Consider the following 27,598-nt stretch of genomic DNA (forward strand, 5'->3'; position numbering starts at 1 on the left):
GACCAAAATCTTGCTTCATACTTTGCTATCCCATTTATCACCCAGTGAAAGGTGCTCACAAATATTCTGTGCTTGAGTGAAAGTGACACAAACTCGTCATGCTTACTACTCTATATGCATCTGAGTCCCAAGCACAAGTCACCTGTAAACTAAAAAACTGGTCTCCGAGGTCCAAGACGCCAGAGAAACACTCACCATCAATTCTGTCCACCATGACAGTGTGGCAAACAGCGAGCAAGAAGAAGAACTGCCGGACTTCGGGCTCTTTCCCTGACTGGATTTGCTCAATGAGATAATGGTCGTAAAAGGCAAACTTCCCATCGGCAAATGTATTCCAGCTAAAGTCAACTTGCTGAAAGAAGTAGAGAAGGAAAAGAAAATGTGATTTAAACACCCAGTTTGGGCTTAACAAATCCCAAGTGTTTATGCAAAAATCACCTTAGGATTTTAACATAGTCTTAAGAGTCAAGAGGCTCACACCTGTCTTAAAACAAAAAGACACTCCGTTGTGGGTTGAATTGTGTCCCCTCACCCCACAATAGATATGTTGAAGTCCTAACCCCTGGTACCTGTCAATATGACTTTACTTGGAAATAAGGTCTTTGCAGATATAATCAAGTTAACATGAGGTTATAGTGGATTAGGGTGGGCCCCCATCCAATGACTGGCATCTTTATAAAAGGAGGGAAACTTGGACACAGACACACAGGGGGAACACATGCGACAACACACGCAGACATCTGAGTGTTGCGTCTACAAGCCAAGGAACACCAAGGACTGCAGGCAACCACCAGAAGCTGGAAAAGGCAAGAAAGGCTTCCTCCCCAGAGCCTTCAGAGGGAGCACGGCCCTGCTGACACTTTGATTTCAGACTTCCAGCCTCCAGAACTGTCGAGAATAAATCTCTGTTGTTCTAAGCCACCCAGTTTGTGGTAATTTGTTACAGCAGTCCTACGAAACTAACCCATACCCCGAACAATGCCTTAAGTTAAAGGACTCACCTCTATTTTGCTATGATTATTTTGAGAAGCATCTCTATGGTCTCCTGAAAAACAGACAGGACAAAGCAGATTGAGTCACGACCTGTGTCCAGAGGTCCCTCCCCATCTTGCTGTGTTGGTGGTGGTGCTGTGGGTCTCATAGCCTGTTTCTGGACAACCCTCAAGATAAGAAGCGTTTTTACATTTTTCAAGAGTTGCAAAAAACAAACAAGACTTAACAAAAAATATCTGATACAGACCTATATGGCCTGCAAAGACTAAAATATTTCTATCTGGCTCTTTATAGAAAAAGTTCGTTGACCCCTGGTCAAGAGACACAAATACTGGCACCTGTGTCCCTCTACACTGTACTCTCCTCTGGGGCCAGAATCATGTCCTTTGAAGTGCTCTACATCTCCCAGAATGGACTGCCACGCACATGAGAACCATTTCCTCAACCTCCCAGTGTCCCACCTTCCTCACTGATGCTCACTATGTGAAAACATGTTCATGTTCATAGTATAAAGTTTCCTACAAGTGGAAAGCATATGGTGTTCTTATAGCTTTTTTTTAAAAAAACGGTATTAAGTCTTTGTTTAAAAGTTGGAGCACTCTATTTGAAGGCAATAATATTTTTATAAATATATAGCACATTTCAGAATATTAGAATGGAAATCAACTTTTTAAAAATAACTGTGGTGACAGATACATAACATAAAATTTACCATCTTGACCATTTTTAAGTGCAGAATTCAGAGGCATTAAGTATAATTACACTGTTGTGCAACCATCACCACCGTCCACTTCCATAGCTCTTTTCATCTGGTAAAATTAAAACTCTGTACTCATTAAACACTAACTCCCCATTCCTCTCTGTCCCCCAGCCCCTGGCAACCACCATTCCACTTAGTCTCTACAAATTAGACTGTTCTAGATACCTCATGTAAGTGGAATCATCAAGTATTTGTTCTTTTCTGACTGGCTTATTTCACTTAGCATAATACCCTCAAGGTTCATCTGTGTTGTAGCATGTGCCAGAATTTCCTTTCTTTTTAAGGCTATGTAACAAACTATAGAAATGATCCCTGAAAGTATAGTCTTGTAATATTTCTTTCTATGGATATAACACATTGTCTTTATCCATTCATCCGTCGATGGACACTTGGGTTGCTTCCACACTTTGGCTATTACGAGTAATGCTGCTATGAACATGGGTGTACAAATATCTCTGAGTCCTTGCTTTCAATTCTTTTGGATATACAACCCAGAAGTGGAATTGCTGTATCACACAGTGATTTTATGTTTAATTTTTTGAGGAACGTGTGCCTATTTCTGACTGCTGACCTCTCCCATGCATATGTCCCCAACGCCACCAGCAATGCAGCTTCTGAACTCAACCCGGAATGACCACCAGGGCTCTGCACTGGGAGCGTATGAGCAACTCTGGGACAGCAAGCTCTGGTCATGCATGCCCCAGGCCTGAGGAACAACTTCCACTCACCGTATATTTGCCCGTTGATGCAGCACTTTTTAAAGGTCATGACATTCTGTGTGAGGGTCCCTGTCTTATCAGAGAAAATGTAATGGATCTGCCCAAGCTGCTCATTCAGCGTGGTGGTTCTTGCCTTTGCGGGCGTGTCCTTCTCAGGATAGTACATCTGCAGGTCCCAGTTTATGAAGTAACTCTGTCCAAGACGAATCACTTCCACACTAGGAAGACAAAAGATCACTTTCAAGAGAGTTCTCACATATGATTGGCAGGTAGTGGATTCCATCCTCACTTGCGTGTACAAGAGCGAGCTGCTCATCTACAGAGACAAGCCATGTGGTGGCCCACGTGCCCAGCCTCTGGGTTCTCCTGACCAAACACAGCTCTCTTCAGCTTCAGGGTCAAAGCCGCCTGCTCACAGTGGTCTCCCTCTCAGTCCTGAGCACATCTGGCCATGGCCACAGTGCCCCACATTCAGAACACACAGCCCGGTGGGACAGGTGACATGGTAACACTGCAGATGGCACTGCACAATGTGGCAATGCTACTCTCTTTTCTCTCATTCCCCATCGCACCGAGGGACAACTGCAACGGCCGTGTTCACCTTTGCCCCCAACCGCAGGGCAAAGGGAGTGAGGGTCCATGAGGTTACAGACCCCCGTGTGCCCTCAAGTAGGGCAAAGGGCTTTTGGCAAATAACTCCTAAATTGTGATTCCACACTTGTGAAAAAGCATTTTTTTCCCCTAAATTCTTATAAGGTTCTAGAATGTCCAGAATAGGATACTCTAAAAGGATCATCTCAATTTGAAAACTGTGATGTGTCTCAGTTTTGAGGAAGCTGTTGACATATCCAGCAACTGTTACATGGGCCAATTTATAACAGGTTATAAGTTTTATAACAAGTCAAGCAGATGGAAAAATAACTCCCTCCCCCCATCCCATAAATATTTCTTGAGTGCCTACTACGTACCAGACACTATTCTAGGTACAGGGGACACACCAGTAAATAAAACAGACAAAATCCCTGCTCTCATGGAGGTCACCTGCTAATGGAGACAAATAAATAGACCAGTCAATATATATTATCTCAAGGGGTGAAAATTCTCTGCAGAAAATGAAAGCAGGGTAAGGGTGGCTGGAGACCAACAGGGATGGAAGTGACATTTAAGATACAGCGAGTCAAGAGATCTTCTGCATGGTGAAGGAAACCATGAACAAAACAAAAAGACAACTGGGAGAAAATATTTGCAAATCAAATATTTAACAAGGGGTTAATCTCCCAAATATATAAAGAATTCATACAACCCAACAACAAAAAAACAAACAACCTGATAAAGAAAAATGGGCAGAGGATAATAACAGACATTTTTCCAAAGAAGATATGCAGATGGACAACAGACACATAAAAAGATGTTCGACATCACTAATCATCAGGGAAATGCAAATCAAAACTACGAGATATCACCTTACACCTGTTAGAATGGGATAATCATCAAGACGAAAAACAACAAATGTTGGAGAGGATGTGGAGAAAAGGAAACTCTCTTACATTGTTGGTGGGAATGCAAACTGGTGTAACCACTATGAAAAACAGTATGGAGATTTCTCAAAAAATTGAAAATAGAAATACCATATGACCCAGCTATCTGACTACTGGCTATTTATCCAAAGAACTTGACATCAACAACTCAAGGAGACTTATGCACCCCTATGTTCATTGCAGCATTATTCACAACAGCCAAGACATGGAAGCAACCCAAGTGTCCACTAACTGGTGAATGGAAAAAGAAGATGTGGCAATATATATACAATGAAATACTACTCAGCCATAAAAAAAAGACAAAATCGTACCATTTGCAACAACATGATGGACCTAGAGGGTACTATGCTAAGCGAAATAAGCCAGACAGAGAAAGACAAACACCCATGATTTCACTCATATGTGGAAGATATACTAACACATGGACAAAGAGAACAGATTAGTGGTTGCCAGAGGGGAACGGGGTTGGGGAGTGGGCGAAAGGGGTAAAGGGGCACATATATATGGTGACAGATAAAAATTAGACTATTGGTGGTGAGCACAATGCAGTCTATACAGAAACTGATAAATAATAATGTACACCTGAAATTTCACAATGTTATAATCCATTACGACCTCAATAAAATAATTTTTAAAAAAATACAGAGAGTCAGGAAAGGCCAAAGTGATAGGGTAGTGCTGGAGCAGAGACCTGAAGGACCTGAAGGAAATGAAAGAGCAACTACGCAGGGAAGAATGTTCCAGGCAGAAAGAAAAGCAGGTACAAAGGCCCTGTGGCTGGCACAGGCACCAGTGAGGAGTATCAAGGAGGCTAGAGTGGTGGGAACCCAGGGAGGTGGTGGAGGTACAGAAGGTGACGGTCAGGGTTGGAGGGCAGAGCACCAGATCACTCCAGGCCTTGTGGGTTATAGTGTGGCTTTGATGCATTTATGCTGAATGAGATGGAAAGCTACTATAGGGTTCAAAACAAAGCAGGGATATTATCTGGAATGACCTCACCTAACTTATGCTTTTAAAAGACTTTTATTTCCAAGAGAAATAAATCATATTAGTCACATGTCATGACCTTTTTATTTATTTATATATATATATATATATATATATTTTTTTTTTTTTTTTTCTGAGGAAAATTAGCTGTGAGCTAACATCTGTGCCAATTTTCTTCTACTTTATATGTGGGATGTTGCCACGGCATGGCTGACAAGTGGTGTAGGTCCACGTCCAGGATCTGAACCCACAAACCCAGGCCGCTGAAGAGAAGTGTGCCAAACTTAACCATTAGGCCGTAGGGGTGGCCCAGTCATGACCTTTTTAAACTCAAAACTACATATACAGCTTATTTTATGACATATATTTATGGTTTTGGACAAAATAATCTGTGTAATAGTTCTCTTAACAAAGGTAAAACTCATCTCATTTTTTTTTTACGTAACTGCAGACACATGGCTCTCCAGGGTTTTGTTAAAAGAATAACAGCAACTACATGTAATAAAATTAAAAATAAAACAAATGCACACGTAATAAAATTAAAATAAAGTAAGTGCTCCTAATTACAGGTGTGTATGTTACCCTGTATGCCTCTGGGCTGTTACTTATTAGAACCAAGAGCAGACTCTGGCTGCTGAGTGTATTCCAAGGCACGATCCCTCTCCCAAAGGTCTAAAACCCAATTGACTGGTGACAGTGAACTTTGATATTAAAGAAAAAGTAAAAACAGAAGAAATATCACAAAACAAGGCGATTACCATTTGTAAGAGATATGACCCTGACTCCTTTATTGTGTTTGAGATTGAGATAAGAAACAGACCATTTTGAGAGGCTGAAGGTGGGTGGGGAGCGTGGCATTCCCATTACAAGGCAGTGGCTAGGAAGCCTAATGAGTTAAAAGTAATGGGTATGGCAGGTGATAATAAGGAAGACACCTAAGAGGTTAGGAAGGCTCCTGAAAGGGAAAACCACTAAGTTTTCCCTTGACATTCTAAATCTCTACCTTCTCCCAGCCTCTTTCTGAAGCTTGGGGGTTTGGAGCCCAGAGAGAAGGAATCTGACCAAGAGAGTGACTACAGGACTAGCATTTGATCTCTGAACTCCAGTAGTCTTATCTGTAAAGAGGTTGAGATAGGAAGTGCCATGCCTTGCACAGGGCACACACGCAAATATTAACTTCCTTTCCCTATATTACCCTCAATTCTGAAATGGAAGTTCTTTTCTTACTTGTTCCTTAGGACCTTTGAAACAATTATTGCTAGAAACAAAGGCGTCAAGTTGGGAAAATGTACTGTGTTCTTCCCTTAAAGCAAAAGGCTAACGAGAAGACAGGCTTACCTGACATAGAGAGAGATGGGCACCAGTGTGTTTAGAACAATGATGTAGCCCCAGAAATTTAGGAATCCACTGTAGGAGGGTGTAGAGTCTTCTCCATCATAGAGGTACCAAGAATAATTGCCAACTTGAGCTTCCCAGTAAGCATGGCCAATGGCAAGTCCAGCAGAAAGCAGGATAAGAACAACAAAGATCTAGAAGACACACGACATTTAAGTGTATTGTGAAGATGGACTGCCAATCCCATGCATTTCATAGGTGTTAATCTACTCAATACTTCACATGTTTATAATAATTTAGTAGGCTGTAAAAACAACACACTTAAAATAAAAACAGTGCCATAAGAACACTTTGTAAGTCTATTTGATTTCTACGATGGATTGACTTATCCCACACACCACACATACGATACGGTTTTCTTCCCAAAATTATCTTTCAGAAGAGAAAGTAGAGTCTTATATTCAAATCTTTAAACATTCTCATATTACAGGGCATTCTCTCAATCACTCTTACTTTGAATAATAACATACCGTTTGGGGAAGACACCTTACCTAAGCATGAAACAATTGCAAAGAATGATGAATTGGGATGCTTATAGAAAATGTTTGATGGAAATGATTTCTTTAAAAAGGTGGCAAGGAAATTTCACCCAGATTTGGGTAATTATTCCTGAAGGGTTTTTTCCCCTCTCCGAGGAAGATTAGCCCTGAGCTAACATCAGCCAATCCTCCTCTTTTTTCTGAGGAAGACTGGCCCTGAGCTAACATCCGTGCCCGTTTTTCTCTACTTTATATGTGGGACTCCTACCACAGCATGGCTTGCCACACGGTGCGATGTCCACACCTGGGATCCGAACCTGCAAACCCCGGGCTGCCGAAGTGAAACATGCGCACTTAACTGCTGTGCCATTGGGCTGGCCTCCTGAAGGTTTAATGATCACTTAAGGTTAAGACCATTTAAGAAGCAATATAGTAAGTATTCTGTTGTGGAAATTATGAGTATATACTTAAGGAATGAATAAAACAGTCAACTGTCCTAGTGGTATTTGGGTATTTGTGGGTAGGAATAAAATTTCCAGGGACAGATTTAAATGTCTGGACACAGATTCCAAAAGTGCTATATTTCAAAATGACTTGGCACAGAAGGAGAGACAATGAGCTCCTTGTGAGTGCTCTAGTCATAACCACAACAGTGACATGGAAGATGCACGGGAAAAGTTTCAATAAAGTTTTTGTAAAATGTGAGACCAGGAAAAAAGAGTTTTTTCTTAAATTAGTATATTGCTTTTATATGATCTAAAATATGTATATGCAATTACAGTATTATAAGCCCCTAAAAGTTTATGTATTCAAATTAAACTAAACACTTGAAAAAAAATTAATTCTCATTGGGAAATTTGAGGACTGGCTAATATTTGGGGCCACTGTAGGTGTAGAAGATTTAACACGGCAGGTCTGCTATCCTTAGAAGGCCTGCTTGCAAGGTTGGCCCTTGGCTGGCGTCTGGGAACTTAGATTTTGGGAGGGTTTCCTGATTCCTTATTTCTTAGTCTCTGATAAGAATGGCTCATGGTGCCCAACCGGTTGTGTAAATCAACATGGTTTACGCTGACCACCTGCAATGCTTCAGAAAGTCTGGGATTTCGGTACGTGGCAGGCAGGCAGAGCCTACATGACCAAACCCCAAAAAAACCCCAGGCACTGAGTCTCCAGTGAACTTCCCTGGTACAGATAGCACTTCACATGGGCTGTCACAAATTGTCGTGAGGGGAATGAAGCATGTCTTGTGTGTGAGACCTCATTGGAAGAGAACTCTTGGCAGCTGGCACCTGGTTTCCTCCGCGCTTTGCCCTTCACTGATCTTGCTTTGTAATAAGCTATAATCAGTCATAAGTGTGAGTGCAACTGTACACTGACTTCTGTGCATGCTCCTAGGGAATCATCGAACCTGGGGGTGGTCTTAGGGACCCTCAACACACACTTAAACCTGCCTTATATTTGGACTTAAAAATATATGTTGGAAAAAAAAAAGTTTGCTTTTAAGAAAACTATCCCTATGGAAAATTAACAGCAGTAAAACCAACCCTACATGGACCTCACAGGAGCCCAATCCCACTAACTTATCTGAGGCAATCTGGTTTTCCAACTGGTCAATCCAGGCACCAAAATACTCAACTACTCAGAGCACCCTACAACTGGAAGTTCCATTCCCAAGGAACTTCTCCTAATAGAAATGCAGCATGTCTGAGAAAAAATGAGTGAACTCTGCCCCCATCCAATCTTGGAATGCCTCAAGCATTTCCATATTTGGCCTACAGATGTAAGATTTCTTTCCATTAGAAAAACATACAACAGAATTAGAGTAAAAGACAGCAATCTAGCTTCTCATCTACCAAAACAGAAAGCAAATACCGTATAAACCATGTAGTTCATCAAGTAATCAATTTTAGTTCTTTTAAATCTGGTTTTCCCACTATTCTTCATTATTTTAGTGTCAGCACCTAAAAATGGAAAATTTAATGCGATCAACAATTGGAAAAATCAATTTACTGGCATGTCAATAAAATTACTCTTCCTTTGGTTTCGAGGAAGGACAGAAAATTAAGCCCCTCCTTTAATCTTCAATGTGGATATCAGATCAATTTCCCAAGAAACCGTGAAAGTACCTGCAAAAATGACCAATCCATGGCAGAAATCGGTGTTCCTAATTACACAGCCACGTAACAAAATTTTATCAGCATCCAAAGGAAAACTTGCGTTTCTCCAAGATAGTGTTCCTGTAAATTTATCCAGTCGGTTATTGGGTTCTTCACATTCAATTAAACCTTTAAAAAAGATATGATTTACATAAGTACTCACATATGAAAGATTTTCTGGTTTTAATTAATAGGAACTCAATCAAGCCACTAAAATTTAATACAAAGTAAGACACGTTTGTACAAACCATCAAATGTTGCCAACGAATTTTCTCTTTGAAGATATTGGTGTGTGATTTCAAGTGACATTTTGAACTTTAAATTGGTTTCTCTAAAGGGAGAGAAACAAAAAGAGAAGTAAACGAATAAATTTTGGAGTTTGAAAGGGAATATAAAGAAAATTGTACAAAGTAACATTAGGCATACCTAGAAGTGAAAGCTAAATAATTAGCTTTTTCGATTTCCAACTTTCTGTTCACCATGGAACTTCAGGTTCACATCAAGATATCCTCTGAACTAGAGGAAAAACTCCTGATCAGGGAAATGTTGGTCCCCTTTGCTGTTTGTCACTTTGGGCCAGTATGGGAAGGACAGAGGCACCCACAAGTTTCCCTTCCTCCTTCTTACCAACTTAAGACTTAGCAACAGTCTGGTCTATCAAACTTCTGTTGAAAAACTTAGCTTCTAATATTTAATCACAATAAGATGATTGTACAAAACACGGTTATTACAGAAAGTGTCTAGACTCTGTCAACTTACTATTTCCCATCATAACTGGATCCCAAGTCTTTGAAAAATAATTCTATCTGAGAAAAGAGGTGGTTAACCTTACCCCCAAAACTTGGCACGTCCCATCCACAGTGCAAGGCAAGGCACGTGTGAGAGGACACGTAGGGTCAGGCTGAGTATGTGCGCTCTGGAGAGCGATGCTGCCTTCTCACGATGGACGTCCTTTTACAGGCTTCACAAATAGAAGCTGACCAGTGGTTCTCAACTTTCCCATTTTGTCTGTTCCGACAGGGCATGATAGGATTTTATATCTTTGTAAAGCTTTAGAATCTCTCACTCATGAGAATAACAGCTGTTCTGTAGCTAAGATTGAACAATCAATCAACTGATTTATAGAGCAAAGAAAGACCTGCTTGTTAATCAGATGATTTCAGCTCTCCATAAAGGAGCTTATGCTCATCTAGGGCATGGGGAAAGGAGTTTATGAGTGGGCAACACGGGCGCTAGCCTTGAGAGCCAGCACAGGGGAGCAGTGTCTCAACTCTGCCACTTATGCCACTTACTGTGTGACCTTGGGCAGACTACTTCACCTCCTTGTGCCTCAGTTTCCTCATGGGTAATGTGGAGGTAATAATACTACTCATCTCATAGGGTTGTTGAGATTAAATGAGCTAACACATAAAGCTAATGCAACCTATAAGCACTCAATAAACCTATTGAAAACTAGTCAAAAACAGAACTTTGCTCTTTTTCAAGTGGCGGCATAATAACCAAAACCACCAATGGGAGAATTCAAAATTGTATATTGGCAAAGACTTTAAAAATCTGTTCTTTTTACTACCATACGATCCAGCTATCCCACTACTGGATATCTATCCAAAGAGCTTGAAGTCAGCAATTCCAAAAGTCCCATGCACCCCAATGTTCATTGCAGCATTATTTACAATAGCCAAGACGTGGAAGCAACCTAAGTGCCCATCAACAGATGATTGGATAAAGAAGATGTGGTATATATATATATATATATATATATATATATATATACAATGGAATACTACTCAGCCACAAAAAAGAACAAAATTGTCCCATTTGCAACAACATGGATGGACCTTGAGGGAATTATGTTAAGTGAAATAAGCCAGATAGAGAAGGACAATCTCTGTATGACTCCACTCAAATGAGGAATTTAAACATGTGGACAAAGAGAACAGATTAGTGGCTACCAGGGGAAAGGGGGGGTGGGGGGTGGGCACAAAGGGTGAAGGGGTGCACCTACAACACGACTGACAGACAATAATGTACAACCGAAATTTCACAAGATTGTAACCTACCATTAACTCAATAAAAAATAAAAAAAAAATCTGTTCTTTTTTTCTGAAATAGATTATTATATGAGTCATTCCTATGTGTCTAGACTCTGCTCAGCAGTGTATGAAGGGCTCAGGCATACATTCTGCCAACAATCCTTGTACCTTCTCTGGAAGGTAGGGGAAAGGCAAATTTGAGAGCGCCACTTTACAGAGGGAATAAAACACAGAGAGGTTGGTCTAACAGGGAGACTGCTGGACAGCCAGCAAGTGGCAGAGGCACGGCTGGTTCTCAGGGCTTTCTGTCCAGAGTGCGCAGCTTTCGGTGTAATAAACATGCCATTAAGGGTCAGCTTTAAAACAGGCCTGTCTAAGACACGCTTACCCATCGAGCTCAGCCGTTTCCACATAGCAGAGGCTGTTAGGTTCAGAGCTGGACAGCAGCAGGATGTCAGCCTGTTCAAAACAAAACACACCAATGACACAGAGACCCCAAAGGGCAAAACTGAGCACCACGTCAGAGGAGAGAACAAGGAACGAGACACACAGAGCTTGCTCACTTACCGGAATAAAATCATTTTTTTTCAGACGAATGACATCTCCAACTTGAATCTCTTTCCACTTGGCAATTTTAAATCTAAATATTAAAAATAATGATAGTTCTATGGTTTTTAAAAAGTTACTGGCAAGGGACTTGGAATTATTCTTTCTGGAAGCCAAAGATTCTGGGAAAACATGCATAACCCAAGGAAAAGGTTTGCTAAAAGTTCAGTCATTTAATGATTAAGGGGTCATGAGAATCGTACTATCTTCTGAAGGAAAGAACAACGATGGTGATGACTTTGATGTTCTTTTCCTTCTACATCATGTAATAAAGGGTCAATGGGGGCTACTTAAATGTGTGGCAAGGAGATACATGCCACCCTTTTTGTTTTTACCCATGTCCTACGCTCCCACCTCTCCTGTTCTCTTTCCTCTCTACGCTCCATCACCTGCTCGGTGCTGGTCCCAGGACAGGGCAGCATCATGACTCCCACACGGGCCACCTGGAATCCTCAGGGAGCTTTAGAGCTTGCCTCCTCTCTATTGTTTAAATTATCTTTCTAGTGAGTATGTATCACTTTTATAATAAGTCTAACAAGGATATTGATAAAATAAAATAAAAAGATTACTATCTTCAGTATTAAATTCCACAGGAAATACTCATTTAAATGTCTAAGAAATCAACAATTAAAAAAGCTTTAGAATATAGGAGTCTCTTTTAAAGGTTTTCACATACATAAAAAGATATGCCTAACAGATATTATGAACCTAGTGCAACTAAGAAACTTAATGTTTTTTAGAGGCAGGAATCCAATGACTATGCTTGTCCTCCCATTCATTTATAGATAACAGACCTAGAGATTTAAAATACATTTTAAATATATCCTTATGCCTCAGTTTCCTCAATTTTACAAGAATTTAATACAGAATTTCTTAATCTCAGGATTTTTTTTAACTTGGTTTATCTTCCAATAAAAGGAATTATAGTTAGTTTATGTTTCAATATCTCTAAAATGATAAATTAGCAATTTGCGTGTGGGTCTCAAATTATAAACGAACAAGGTAAGCACCTTCTTGCCACAGTTCTTTGGGGGTATTAGAGGCAGTTCCATTGGATTCTTCCACTGTGATGTCCCACTGTCCCCTTGGGAGGCCCCTGATGTCCTGCCCCACAGATACCCAAGGCCCCACACAGGCTTGACCCCACTCCAGGGCCTGCCAGGGCCACAGCCCTGCCAGATATGCGTCCCCAACAGATATGCTGTCCCCAATTCAAGGCAACTCAGAGCTACTCATTACCGTGCAGTTAGCCAGGTTGTGGGCTAAACAGAGCTGTGTGGGGCTAGCTATGTATCTTATCTCCATTCATGACAGTGACTCTAAGTTATGTAGAACAGAATCTATTTATTTGTGAGGGAAAAAAAGCCATCTAAACATATTTATAGATTGATGTAGTCTATATGCAATTAGGCACAGTTGAAGTGTGGATGTAAATCAGGTTATTTTCCCCAGTGCTGACACATAAAAAGTCTTTGAATTAGGCTTAGTCACTATTTTTAGCCCTTGAATTTGTAATTCTGCCTTGAGGCTCTTGCGCAAAAAACAACTCATTACTGATCCCTGAGTTGGCACTTCGGTCACAGCTAACTACGTTAATTTAACAAACGTTTATGGAGCACTTCCTGCGTGATGGAGGCCCTCGTGGGCCCCAAAACAAACACCATCAGGACAGTCTCCTCAAGAAACTTATAGTTCAGGACAGAAGATGGGACATCTACACAAATAATTCTAATAAAATTCAGATCACAATACGAAAAATGAAAAAAAATGCTCTGAAAGTTCAGGGAAGGAAGAAGTCACTTTAGCTGGAGAATTGGGAAAGGGGTCAAGACATTTGAGCAAAGCCCTGAACTGCATAAGTTTGGGAAGAGTAGAGAGGAGGGCAGCATATTCCAGGCTGAAGGAGTTACATCAACACAGGAGTGATGAGGACACAGAGCCCAATCAGGCAACCACCTGTAATCCAGTTTGGGTTTCGCCTCTGGGTCACGAAGAGGACGCAAAGTCTTAGCAAATTAACAGAGGCCTTGACAATGCAAGGTTAATGTGCTGATAGACTTATAAATTCTAACAGTCATCTCTAAGCATGTTTCTAGACCTATTTATACATTACATCCTGGTAACTAAGGTACTACAAATTAGGAAAGGCACAAGTACCTGCCATCTTTAATGACTTCACATGTCCTGTTGTTGACTTTGTTATCCATTTTATGGCGAGCCTTTAGAAGAGAGATGGGGAAAGGCTATTTTAGTAATCTCAAAATGTAAAGTATTGATGTGGAACTAAAATAAGCTCACAGCAGTGAGGAGAAAGTTGCAAGAGAAATCCTTACCACATCATCCACCAGGTCTTTGATCGCCGTAATGCCCAGCACCACAAGCAAGGGCACCAGGGTGGTGTACCATGCCAGGGTTGTGATTTGAGGGATTGACTGAAAGAAATAAAAAGGCATACATGTGTGCCCAGGAAGACACAGCCAACCTACAGATAACTGCTCATTCTAAGCTCGCTGATTCTAAGTCTGATCTCCATCATCACCCAAGTCTACATCCTGCAGAGCATGCAGGGAAAGGCGTCTGAGCATTCAGCTAACTTCTTTCTCATGGCTCTCTCGCCAGCTTCTGGCCTCCTGGAACAGAGCCCAGAGGAGAGGAGCTCCTGAAATTGTCTCATTGTGACCTTAACTGCACACCAAAGAGGCTTTGTAACATGATACCTAAAAGAGAACAGCTCTAAACCTTTTGTGAAAGTCATAATCAACAGCGGGGAGGGCCGTAGGGAGCGCTGGGGGGAAGCAGTCCTTTAACTTTTAGGGAATGCATACAGCTGGCTCTACACTGCTGGCTGCTCAGCCAGCGGTCTCTGAGGGTCCCATGATGGAGGCAGAGATGGTAGTAGGTAGTGGCTGCTTCTGAAAGCTAGTGATTGGGTGGGGCATCGCTGGGGGTACTAGAAGAAAGTGCTTTCTTCACGGTCATTGCTCCTGGTCCCCCCAAGAAAGAGGCTGGCCTTGCAGGAAGCCCCGCCTCCATCCAGACAGCCTCCAAATTGGAATAAAGGATTGGGATGCAAGTTTAGTAAAGATCTCTTGTCACCATCCTATAATGGAGAGGTTAAATTGACAGGCCTTGGAGTCAAACTCCTGGATCCAAGTCCACTTCAGGCTATGGGACTTCGAGCAAGTTCCTTTACACCTTGCCAAGCCTCAGTTCTTCTCTACAAAATGGAGGCTAGGATAGTACTTACACTGAGTACAAGGATTAAGGGAAGTAACAGTGCAAATAAAGGGCTCACTGAGGCTACTCCTATTATTCTAATTTGGACTGCTGGACCTTAAGAAAAGATAATTGGGGAGTGGTTGGAAGAGAGAAAGATCATTTCCTACATTACTGTCAATGCGTGGAACTCCCCTTTTCCCTGCCAGAAGGAAGTAAGGGAAGAGTAGCCCACTTATCATGCCACAGCACCTTAGGATGCGTAGTGTTTATCTCTACGCAAGCCTGTCTCAAAGGTCCCTCTTGATAAGAGAACCATCAGGTCAACAGGTCCTATATTCTACTAAATCTATTGCGTATCCATTTCTGTCTCGCGTCTTCTCTTCTCTCCACTCCATCTGTCCTCCGTCCCCTGAGACACACATGTTACCATTTTCATAAAACCTTACTGGGTAAATCCCAGCCGGGAGACTCTTTTCCAAACCCAAGGCTTAATGTAAAGAATCTGATAAACCAAGTGGCCATGCCATCCTCTGCAACCTGCACAGCAGGTGCGAAAGGTTGGTGCTCTGAGAGGCAACTCGGGGGTGTAGAGCTCCCTGGATTATAACAACAGTTCCTAAAGAGAGAACATGAATGCTTTCCAGATAAGTGAATAATCGTTTGCCACAATTAAGAAAAAAAAAATAAATGCCTTTTCCAACGTAAAATCAGTTCACAAAAATAATCAACTGAGATTTATGACCAAAATATTAATAAAAATCAGTAACATTCTTGGGGAAATTGGGTATCTAAATAAAAAATAAAAGGCAAGCATAAAAAATAAATTTTAAGACACAAATAATTTTACAAAGTGAAGATCTTAATTTTATTCACTTCAGAGAAAGCGGTCTTAACGTTCACATCAGCGTGAAACTGAATTTTAAAAATACAGAATTAAAATACCATTTCCATTTGCTCCTTTTCCCTGTTCATTTAACAATGATTGAGCCAGTTCTGTATATGACGTATGTTCCCATATGGGCAGAACCCTGATATTAATGTAAAAAACTTTCAAGATTATTCACATTATATGTGTCCACAACTTAAACGTTATCGAGTCACCATAATTCAAAATAGATTTAAGATATCAAAGGACATTACCTGTAAGACAAGAAGGACCAGGAAGTAGAAATTGGCTGCTCTCTTAAACTGCTCAAACAAATTCATTGGTAGAAAGGTAAACACATTATACTTGTATGTTTTAATTGCATTATTCTGTTGGAGAAAAATAAGAGAGTCATTCTAAATGATGCCACACATTTATCACAATGTATACACATCTGCAAAAATCACTAAGCCCTGTGGCCCACAGTGACATGGGGACATAACTTGTCAGTCAGAAAGATGGTGAGACTTCCTTTAAGCTTTTACTTCTAGCCAGGCTTCCGAGTGACTCCCCTGGAGGCTTATGTCAGAGATGGTAACAGGATGCAGAGGCTTCACCTCAACAGGCTCTGCGGCAAGTCCAGCTGTGACCAAATGGATCCTGCTGTCAGATTCCTTGACCCCTTAGAGCTTCTTAGAAAATGGGCAAAGGAGACATCAACATGGGTGGCAAGCTGGAAAAGGGTCACTCTTATGTAAGGGGGATGGAGGCTACTGTGTAAGAAAGAGTAAAAGACACCATTGTGGGTTGAATTGCGTGCTCAGAAGATATGCTCAAGTCCTAACCCGGATCCCTGTGGACGCCATCTTACTTAGAAATAGGGTCTTTGCAGATGTGATCAAGTTACAGTGAAGTCTTACTGGATTAAGGTGGACCCAAAAACAGTGTCCACGGAAGAAGAAGGAAATTGGACACAGACAGAGACACACAGAGAGAAGCCCATGTGAAGACAGAGGCAGAGACTGGAGTGATGCATCTGAAAGCCAAGGACTGTCAGCAATCACCAGAATCCAGGGGAGACGCTTGGAACAGACTCTCCTGCAAATCTTCCAGAAGGAACCAACACCTTGCTGACACCTTGATTTTAGACTTCTGGCCCCCTGAACTGTAAATAATAAATTTCGATTGTTTTAAACCACCCAGTTTTGGTACTTTGTAAGCAATTCTAGGGAACTTATAGACATCTCACAACATTTAAGCCCACACTTAGCAGGTGTTCTTTATCATATTTCAAAGGTAATAAGCATTTTGGAGGTGAAAATATCTTCAGTCTCTAAATCTATCACAGGCAGAGGAGGGGGAGATAAGTTATTAAGATTCCTTTCAAATTCGTATTACTTTCAAACATCAGGCTTCTGTGACATTATCGCATATTCTTCATAAAACATTTTAAAGAGAGCTTTGCACATACATAGGGACATTTTCAATCTACATGATTTTGTTTTGTTTTGTTTCAAGCCACTGCTACACACTCTCAGGGGAGTTAAAGTTAATGTGATGAATAAAAATGACATCACATAGAACTAACAATGATTATCAACAGCCCTGGGCCAGGGGTTGCCTGGAAGGCCGGTGTCCCGTGAAACTAGTAAGCACCATGGCTACCGGGAAAAATCGGCTTTTAATAAAGATAATGCAGGAATTTAAAATCAACTTACCGCATATTTGCTCTCCTTAATACAAAAGAATTTTGTGTTCATAAATTGAGGTTGTTCGTGGAAGCTTCGGTCATTTGCTTTGACTTGCCATGTAGAATCTTTAAAAAAGAGAAAAAAAATCCATCAAGCAGAAAATTAGCCTGTTGTTTTGGGTCAAATTATGTTCTTCCCATGTTCATATGTTGAAGGCCTACCCCCATCCAGTACCTTATTCGAAAACAGGGTTATTTGAAAATATGACCTTATTTGGAAACAGAGTCACTGCAAATGCAATCAAGTTAAAATGAAATCATTAGAGTGGACCCTAATACAATATGACTGATGCCTTTATAAAAAAAGTAAATTGGGCCACAGAGATACGCATACAGGGAAGACAGCCACCTACAAGCCAAGGAGAGAGGCCTCGAACAGATCCTTCCTCGCAGCCCTCAGAAGGACTCAACACTGCTCACACTTTGATCTCAGACTTCTAGTCTCTAGAACCATGAAACAAGAAATTGTTGTCGTTTAAGACACCCAGTTTGTGGGGCCGGCCCTGTGGCCGAGTGGTTAAGTTCATGTGCTCCGCTTCGGCGGTCCAGGATTTCGCTGGTTTGGATCCTGGGTGCGGACATGGCACGGCTCGTCAGGCCAGGCTGAGGCGGCATCCCACATGCCACAACTAGAAGGACCCACAACTAAAATATCCAACTATATACTGGGGGGATTTGGGGAGAAAAAGCAGAAAGAAAAAAAAGGACACCCAGTTTGTGTTACTTTGTTATGTCAGCCCTGCAAAGTAATAAACATGTAACTTGACCAACCATTCATACAACATTAGAATTCTAAGAAAGTAATCCTCATTTAAGTATGGCTCAAACAAAAAGTCCCAGAGCCCCCCAGAAGGTCACAGCTAAATTAAGTTAAACTATTTTTTCAAACTCATTTACTTGGTTTGCAAAATTTGTAACCCATTAAATACTTAGTGAATGAATAAATTAAAGAAAAAGGGCATTACCGACTAATTCAACACTTCTGAGTCCTGATCATAGATCAGTGTTATGCACTGCTTTATCCTGATGGCCAACATCTGTCGTATTTCTAAGCTCATTTCATGTACTTAATGTCACATCTACCACTCAACTGCCACGTCTCAATTCCAGGGAACTTTAGAAAGTCCACAGCTTCTCTGTTGCTGGAGGGAACCATTCTCAACAGGTGTCTCATAAAACCTTCTCCGACATGCCAGAAGTCCCCTCTAAGGACGCACTTACAGACCTTCTGAATGAACAGGAAAGGTAAAGTTCACAAATGGTGAGATGCAGTTTCTCTCTGGCTCGATTCCTTTCTATCTCAATGGTGGAGTCCAGCATCTAACAGAAATTTCAGCCAAAGGGACGTTCCAACGTGGAGATGACTAACCTGGCAATCAGGCTACATCAGCAGGGGAAAGAAATTTCCACCCCACCTGGTTCTTCTTTGCCCTTCTACTTTCGACTTCTACTGTCCCATGATAGATAGCTCTAAAGCTAACATATGTTCAGTGCTTACCCTGTGCCAACCATCATGCCAAATAGTTACTATCTCAATTTTAGAGGATCAGTAACTTGAACAGTGGGAGAATCAGAATTCAAAGTCTGGCAGTCTGACCTCCATCCACCTTACTGTACTGACTGAGCCTTCTTTTGTGACTTATGCTCCAAAGCACCCTGAGAACTCTGCCAGCGAGCCAACTTGGGAGGGTCGTTTACGAGTATAAGGTCAACCTTCCCATGGTTACCCAGTATCAGGCTGTGCTTGGTCTCCTAACAGGCAGGCATAAGCATGCCACTGCTGTGAAAGCTCGAGACAAAGATGTTACAAATTAGGAGGGAAAGTCCAGGAAGCTCCTCTTTGGCATTAGGGTCTCCACTGATTTGTGCGTTCAAGCTTCCCTTGTGTGACACACACGCTAGGTGGGTAAACCTAGTTTGGATGAACACTTCTTCCTCTACAAACTGACAAGGAAGGGAAATTAACAACTAGTGTGACACAACTATTTTTGGAGAAAGGAAAATATTAAAGAAGAGCAGTGAATTTATAAGTAGAGAATAATAAAATTATCCATCTTATGACTATCATTAAAAAAATAAAGATATACTTTTGAAAACATTGTATTTCATTTTTTTAAATGATTCATTTTCTGGACTTTTATTTTATAGGAAATACAGACAATATTGCAAAAGGAACAAGTATGGACTACTGAAGAATGCAAATAATTAAGCTTATTATTTTTTTAAAACCACAATACCATCACTGAAAATGTCTCTTGCATCATTTTGGCTGCCATTTATTGGGTAATCATACTTGTCGTGTCATTACAAATGGAAATGTTCCTAGCATCTTTCTAGCTGAAGTGCAATTTTGTCAAAATGGAAAATTAAAATGGAACTATAAAACAACTTGTAAGCATTATTATAACGTATGCAACCAGAACATTTCTTTCCCACTCAAACAGGAGATCTAAATGGAAGTAGGTAAAAAAAAAAAAAAAGATATTTGATAGGGTAATCTTGAATCCATTCTATTTTATGGCACTTTGCAAATGTATGAGCTTTTAATGGTTTACTTTAGCTCGCAGATGACTTGTGATATACCTCCAGGCATCAGTGTCCTAGAACACCCAGAGCTGCTGTTCTAAGATCCAGGAAGCCCGAGAAGGAAAATAGAAGACTCCTCGAGAAGGGAGCAAAGGCCAAGGGGAAGGGACAAAAATCAAACTCGGAAATACTCGAGAGGAAATAAGCTGCCCTGATAATGAGCTGGATTCTCTGGGCCTCTTGTGGCTTTCTACATTTGCTTCCTAATTCCATTCCCCCAGCCAGCAGTTCCCCCGTCTGTCCCAGTACCCCCCATCCCCAGCTAATTCGGACTACATGCCTCGGACAGAGGGTGGTATCCGACCTCAAGTAGGCGCAATAAGGGATCAACCAGAAATGACCTTGGTCTGTTAATTTTACACTTTCAGTAACATCCTGGGGAGCTTGGAGAAAAGTAATCAGGATGTCTTCATCTATGACTTAACCACAGCAGCATTTCTAGTTAATTTCAGAAATCTGACTGCCATCAAGTAATCAATAATCCTATTTCCAACAAGGTTCCTTGTTTGGCCTAATTCAGACAAATCAGAGGCCAAACAAATTGACGCCTTCTGATTCTTTCCCGAGTTTTAACGCTTGAGCAGTATTTAAATCAGAGAGTATTTAAAAAAAAGGTGAAAACAGTGTTCTGTGGTCAAATACATTTGCGAAAGACAGCATACTGCATCCCTCTCTTGGACATTCATAGACCCACTGGTATATTAAAGGCTCTGAGAAGTCCTGTAGTAAAGAAACATTTAATTTTACTTAATTCAGTCTTTTCAAAATTCATGTGACCACAGGCACATTTTGTAAAATCACAGAACCCTTATTAATATGGTTTGAGAAGCGCTGTGCTAAAGCACAGGCCTTTAGGAAGGGCAGCAAAACAGCACTTGGAGATACTAGTCTTTTTCACCATTTGCTAAGTACCCACTTGGAACAGAGAACTTTACTAGACACTTGGACCACAAGGCTAATTTATAGAAAAAGCAGGAATCTTGCTCCATTTTCTAAAATGGAAATATTGACTAAGAAAAGAGAAAAAATGATATATTTACCAGCAAAAAAGGCACCTTCACCACATGGCCCTTTGGTTAAAAGCTAGAAACATATCAACTAACAAGGGTGGTGCCTAGCAAAACCATCAACGCACGTGTCCAGAGATGCATTTAACATCAGCCAGCTGTGGCTCCAAATCATCCCCAAATCTGGTAACTGTATACTCAGTACATGTAAATATTGTTACATGATGTTCCAAGTGTTTCCATGGACACCAAGTCCTTTGATCATCGCCTTCTGGAAAAGGAAGTAAGCTTGGCCTGGCCTCTCATCCTCTCATTGCTGGTTCTGAATTCTTGTTTACAGACACATCAAAAACCAAAGAGCTGCATTAGTTGGTAGAAACTGTAGCAAACCAGTAGAGTAAAGAGATCAAAAGTTTAACATCAAAAAGAAAAAAACAAATAAAAAGAGAAATGGGTAACAAACACAAATAGACAGTTCATACAAAGGGAAATTCAAGTGGCTCTTAAATATGGGAAAAGATACTCAAGTTCATTAAAAAAACAAGCACAGTTCTTCAGTGTGGGACAAATTTTTATCCTATCATGGCAGAATATCAGGAAAGAGTAAAGAATTTGATGGCACACTGGGTTGAAAAGAGGGTGGAAAAACAAGCCCTGTCACGTGGGTCCTTGGAGAGCAATTTGGCCATGTCTACCAAACTTTCACACACACACCCACTGACCAAGCAATCCACTTCTAGGAATGTATCCTCCAGGTCTATACTTATGCACGGGAGAAATGGCATATCTTAGGGCTATTCAGTGCAGCCCTGTCTATCAGAAGGATTAGAAACAACCTAGATGCCACCATGAGCAGCTGGTTAAACATCCACACGATGGAAGCCTACGCAGCCTGCAAAAAAGAACCAGGCAGCTTTCTATGTTCCGATGGGGAAGATCTCCAAATTACACAAGTGACAAGAGCAGAGGGTGTCTACCATACTGTGCTTTCAGCTATGTGACACACAGAATTAATGTACAAGAGGAATGCACGCATGTACACATACTTGCACATGTGTGTATGTGTATCTACGCATTTAAAAGAGCAGGTGCTCCTAAGTATTCTTTGCACATACAAGTGTGTGTACATCTCCAGAAGGACATACGAGAAAGGTGGTCACAGCAGCTCCTCTCTGGGATAGGACACTGCATGTCTGAGAGACGGAAGAGGCAGGGAGGGCAACTTTGTTTTCACCGGTACCCTTCTATAACTAGATCTATTTGCACGTATTACCTTTAAAAAAAGTATGTTTGCAATTCAATTTCTTCCCTCTATAGGTTTATATATAAAGCAAATATGTTAAGTTGCTTAGTTTTCTTATGGTTATTATACCATTGTATTTAATATTAAAAAAATACTATTCTAAAAGCAGTGGGATGGTGGGTAGAAATAAATCAAGAGAGAGAATATAGGAAAAGATGGAAATCTATGCAGTCATTGAAAAAACCCACAACTACATTCAACAATGAGTAAATCTTTAAAAATATCTTTGAATAAAGCCAGACACGCATAAATACATACTATATTCCATTCAAATCTTTCCAAATGTATGATTCCATTTATACACATAGTTTGAAAACACGCAAACTACAGTGTTTAGGGATATATATTTAGGTGGTAAAATTATACAGAAAATCAAGAGAGTTATTATTATAAAAATGAGAATAGAGGTTATTATCTCCGAGGAGGAAGGGAGAGAGGGTCTTCCTAGGGGGACTGCTACCATAAAAAACCTACTGCAGAGACTCAGTTTCCAAACTGGCAGTAAGAAAAACAAGAGCGCATTAGGTCTCCATGAGCAAGAGCTTCTCCCTCGAGGTTTGGTCATAAAATGACATTCCTCAAAAGCAAGTTCCATAAAACGAGACGACACAGCCTCATCACCCCTCCCCCATTACAATCATCCAGTGCAGGGACATCCCCCTACCCTCGACCGACACACACACACTCTTTATTTTACAAGCTGCAAGTTCCCGTGGTACTCTTAAGGCTGAAGTGGCAGACGGCAGTTCACAGCTGATCAGAGAAAGAAAAGAAGTAGGCAGAGTGGAATTCCCACATGCAGTATGTGTCAACACTCAAAATGCATCTAATCGAGTGGAAAACATAGCTCCTAAGCATGATTCATGGATTTCCTAGGATTTACAGACTGCAGTGGACTAGCTTCATAGGTCTTTTGATTCCAGATAAAAATTCACTCACTGATGCTCTAGAGATCCACACCCTTAATTCCGAACTCGTCTCTGAAGGTACCACTTTCATCAGGCCTACAGCTCCGCTTGTTTCACATCCAATCTGAAGCTGAAGAGAGAGAACTTCCTCTGTACATCCTGATGCTCACGTGGTGATGCCTTTAAATCTTAACGATTAAATATTCCATCTTAAATACTGCCAACCAATGATCGTGTCACCCCTGAACAGAATTTTGAACAACAAAATTCTGAATTGGAAAAGACTCTGAAGGAAACGCAGTTTTGTATTCTCAAGTACAGAGAGCAAGCAACCCAGGTCTTTGAGGACTGCCTCTAACAAAGAGATAGCTGCGCATGCCCAGCCTACGTTCACAGGCATGCGCCTCAAAGGCCCTGACAAGCTGCTCTGTGAGTGGCTCAGCATCCCCTAAATGGTCTTGTTCACAGTATTACTTGGCTTTAAACAAAAAACAAAAAGAGTAATGACATTGAAGCCTCTGTCTGAATCATCTTCAATTCCAAAGCTGTAGAATCAGAATTAGTCAGTCTAATACACCATAGTCAGGCATCTTTGTTAACCTCACAAGCACTATAAGGTGGGCAAATGGGGCAAGTATAGCCCCAGGAAGCCCTGGTGCTGGCACATGACTGTGCCGTGTGGCAGTAGGCATGTGTGCTTATGGAGGGGTGGGGACAGGTACCTGAACTCACCCTCTCCCAAAGGATATGCCACTTACATGGGTGCAGCAAAACCCAAAAGTCAATCAACTACTCTCACTAAGGATTGCAGTCTGGGAACCAAAGCTCAGTGCTGTCTATTACCTCATGTTTAAGAATTTACAATTCTGTCACTTCCTAGAGACAAGGCAGTACCATTCTTGGTCATTTCTTAGCATTTCATCCTATATTTCTAGCCGGCTGGCCAGTCACGCAAGTGGATGTCCCACGGATATCCCAAACTCATCAGGTTGAAAACAGTCCTCTTCTTGACATACAAAGGGTCTCCCCCTCCCATTACTCATCTCCACAAATGGCTCCATTATCCACTGAGGCAGAATGCACTTTCCAAAGGTGGCCGCAACAGTATCTCCCATCCCGCAGTGTGACCTTGTTACTCCCTCATCAAGAAGTGGCATCTAATTTCCCTTCCCTTGAATCGGGCTGGCCTCAGTGACTCTCTTGCAACCAAGAAAACAGAGCACAAGTGATGCTGTGCAAATTCTTCTACCGGCTTCTGCTTTGATCTCTTGGGATGCTAGTTCTCCAAATGGTCCCTCTTAGAACATCCCCGTGACAGCACCACACCATGCTGGGAGGAGCCTGAGCCACGTGGAGGTGCTCCCATCAAAAGACCCAATCGAGCCTTTGAGTTATCCAGCTCAGGTGCCAGACATAGAAATGAACAAGCTTCCAGATGATTCCAGGCCCCAGGGGTTCAAGTCACCTCAGCTGTTCAAGGCTTCACAGCTGAGGGCCCAGACATCCTAGAGCAGAAACAAGCCATTCTCACCAAGTCCTGTCTGAATTCCTGACTCACAGAATCTGTAAACATTGTGAAACGGTCATTTTAGGCCAATAAGTTTGGAATTTTTTTTTATGCAGCAATAGATGACTGGAATATCCACTGGGGTGTGTAAGCCAGAAATCAGTCCTCAGGCCTCTTTTTACCTTGACCCTCACATCTAATGGGACTTGTGAATATCAAATCCTTAACATATACCATGATCTGTCCACTTCTCTCCATCCTGGCCATCTTGGTTTAGGTCCTCACCACTTTTTACTTGGATTATCATCTACTCCCTTCTCCCCACTGCTGCCAACATGGGATTTCTATGATAAATTCATGTACCCAACATATATTTATTGAGTGCCTGTTATGTGCTCTGCATGGGATAGACATGGCCACCAATTCTCATGAAGCCAACAGTCTAGTGGGAGCGAGTTTCATTAGCCACATAGTCATCCAAGGACATAATCATAAATGCCCTCAGGGGTATAAAGGGAAGTGCAAGGGGCTCTAAGATCCTATAACAGGGAGTCTGCTCCAGGCTGGGGCTGGGAGTGGGGCTCAAAGAGGCTTTTCTAAGGAGGTGATGCCTACACTGAGACCTGAAGTGTGAGAAGGAGTGAGCCACAGGTGAGCGGCTGCCCTGGGCACTGTGAAGAGTGGCTGGAAAGTCATGGGGAAGAGAAATGCTTGTGTGAACTAGGAACTGAGGGTAGGACAGGATGGATGGAACACGGTGAGTAAAGATACAAGCCCCAAGCAACCCGCCTAGTCAGAAGAGAAAGACAGGGCCAAATCATATGGGCCTGAGCAGCCAAGGGAAGGTGATGGAGTCAGATTCCAAGTGGAATGAAGTCTTTTTCCATGATGAAGACTGGATTGATAAGACCAAACCTGGCTATGGAGAGGTCGTAGTGGGAGGAGGCCACTGCACACCTAGCCATGTTATTTTCAGCCCATGCTTTAATGGCTCCCTGAGGCCTTCAGGAGAGCGTCCAATCTCTTCAGTATGGCCGCTGCCCCATCTTATCATCTAGGCTCCAAGAATGACTTGCAGTTTCCTGAACTCTCAACTCCTTTGAGCCCTCCTTTATGGTTCAGCCTGGAACACCCTGCTCCTGAGACCACCAGGGTCGATTTACCTCTCACACTTACTTAGGACTCAGCTCAGGTGTCCTCACCTCCAGGAAGCCTTCCTTGACCAGGGAAGGCCACTGAAGAGCTCACCTGGTTCCCTATTCATACCTCTGTTGAAACACTCCGATACATTCATCACAAATGTCCACTGAGCCTGTACAACATGCCAAGCACAGAGGCTGGTGCGCCAACATCAGCTTGGAATAAGACAGATTGAACCCTGGGCCCTGGTAGCACTTACATATTAGCTGGAAGATGGGCAACATACAACCAGTCACCCAGTTTTTAAATTACACTGTGATAGGTGCTGAAAAAGAGGTGGGTGAGCACACATTAATCCTCTCTTCTCATGACATCCTCATTCCCTGAGGCTTACTTTCAGTTCCTCCATGTGCCACAGGCATGCCACCTTTCCTCCTGCCACAGAGACTCAGTATGCAGTCCGTATTCGGGACCCTCTTGCCTCTCCCCTCCCCTAATTAACTCCTCCTCATTCTTCATTTGACAGCTCAGGCACGGCTTTTTCACAAGGAAGCCATCCCTAACCCCTAACCAGGGCCGACTCCTTTGTCATAGCTCTTGGAGCAGAAATTCATGAAATTCATGTAAAGACCAAGTCATGCCCTGAGTGAGGCTCTTTTGCAAGCTTTAGCTTTGCCCCTGTAGTTTTATATGTGCCTGGATGGACTTTCCCATAAATACAGTTTTCTGTCTTCTCTATTTGAAGAGAATTATGCCTTGACCTCCTGCAGGCGTGCCGAACATTCTGAGACCCAATCTAAGATTTTATCTGAGAAACCACTGGGGCATAGGAAAGCACGAGGGTGGGGTCAGCCTATGTGTCCACAGGTCTACAAACAAAGAGAAAGCCGAGAGGCTGGATTCATGGGAAAGACTTATAAGACGGCAGAGGCAGGGACAACATTAAATCACCAAAAATGTCTTCAGTATGTGGGCAAACTCATTGCTGGGAAAATTAACTGTGTTTATCCCATTCATCTCTCCATCTATTCACTGTACCTGGATTTGGGGACGGGAGGATCTGTTGAAAAGAATGACTCTGTAGCTTCAGCCTGGGGAGTCCAGGAGCATCTGAATACCCCAAAGGGCATGGGGGGACAAGAAGATCTGACGATCCAAACACGAGAGAGGAGAAGATGTGTGGGGGTAGATGCTTTAGGTTTGATGTGAAAGACATTAAGGGAGGCACTGGTGGGGTGTGTGACAACAGCTTCTATTTATTGAGTACCTACTACATGCTTGAAACCGTTCAAAGTCCTCTACGTTTATTTTCTAATCTAATCCTCACAACCACCCAATGAAGTAAGTACTGGCATTAGGCCAATTTTACAGCAGGGGACACTGAGCCACAGAGAGAGGAAGTCCCTTCCTCAGGCGCACACAGCTAGAAAGTGGGGAAGGCAGGGCTGGAACCCACACAGTCTGCGACCAGCATCTTCCCTCTTCACCACCACGCACATCGCCTCTCAGAGTCCCGCACAGAGATGTGGTACGTGAGGCAGACTAAAGGAGATTAGCTTGCCAAAGGAAGGCCTGTAGAGAGAGAAGAGAGTACAAACAGGAATGTGAATACTTGAAGGAGGGGGCAAGAGTAGCCAGAAGGAAGGA

The 27,598-nt window shown here is 42.0% G+C and overlaps 1 protein-coding gene and 1 pseudogene across 3 annotated transcripts in view; both read right to left on the reverse strand.

The window, feature by feature from the left end:
* Positions 1-27,598, reverse strand: part of ATP8B1 (ATPase phospholipid transporting 8B1) — a 111,790-nt gene that overhangs the window by 27,542 nt on the left and 56,650 nt on the right. For all 3 annotated transcript variants that reach the window (XM_070627730.1, XM_070627732.1, XM_070627731.1), the window contains 13 exons: positions 17,469-17,566; positions 16,026-16,139; positions 14,000-14,098; positions 13,824-13,885; positions 11,628-11,700; positions 11,449-11,519; positions 9,276-9,358; positions 8,998-9,156; positions 8,744-8,832; positions 6,336-6,526; positions 2,482-2,690; positions 1,002-1,045; positions 196-352 (listed from right to left, as the gene is read on the reverse strand). In XM_070627730.1, the coding sequence (XP_070483831.1) occupies positions 196-352; positions 1,002-1,045; positions 2,482-2,690; positions 6,336-6,526; positions 8,744-8,832; positions 8,998-9,156; positions 9,276-9,358; positions 11,449-11,519; positions 11,628-11,700; positions 13,824-13,885; positions 14,000-14,098; positions 16,026-16,139; positions 17,469-17,566 (1,449 nt within the window). The remainder of the gene's footprint in view (positions 1-195; positions 353-1,001; positions 1,046-2,481; positions 2,691-6,335; positions 6,527-8,743; positions 8,833-8,997; positions 9,157-9,275; positions 9,359-11,448; positions 11,520-11,627; positions 11,701-13,823; positions 13,886-13,999; positions 14,099-16,025; positions 16,140-17,468; positions 17,567-27,598) is intronic.
* LOC139084953 (small nucleolar RNA U3) lies at positions 1,896-2,081 on the reverse strand (annotated as a pseudogene).

The sequence above is a fragment of the Equus przewalskii genome, chromosome 7 (assembly GCF_037783145.1).
Source record: "Equus przewalskii isolate Varuska chromosome 7, EquPr2, whole genome shotgun sequence".
NCBI lineage: Eukaryota > Metazoa > Chordata > Mammalia > Perissodactyla > Equidae > Equus > Equus przewalskii.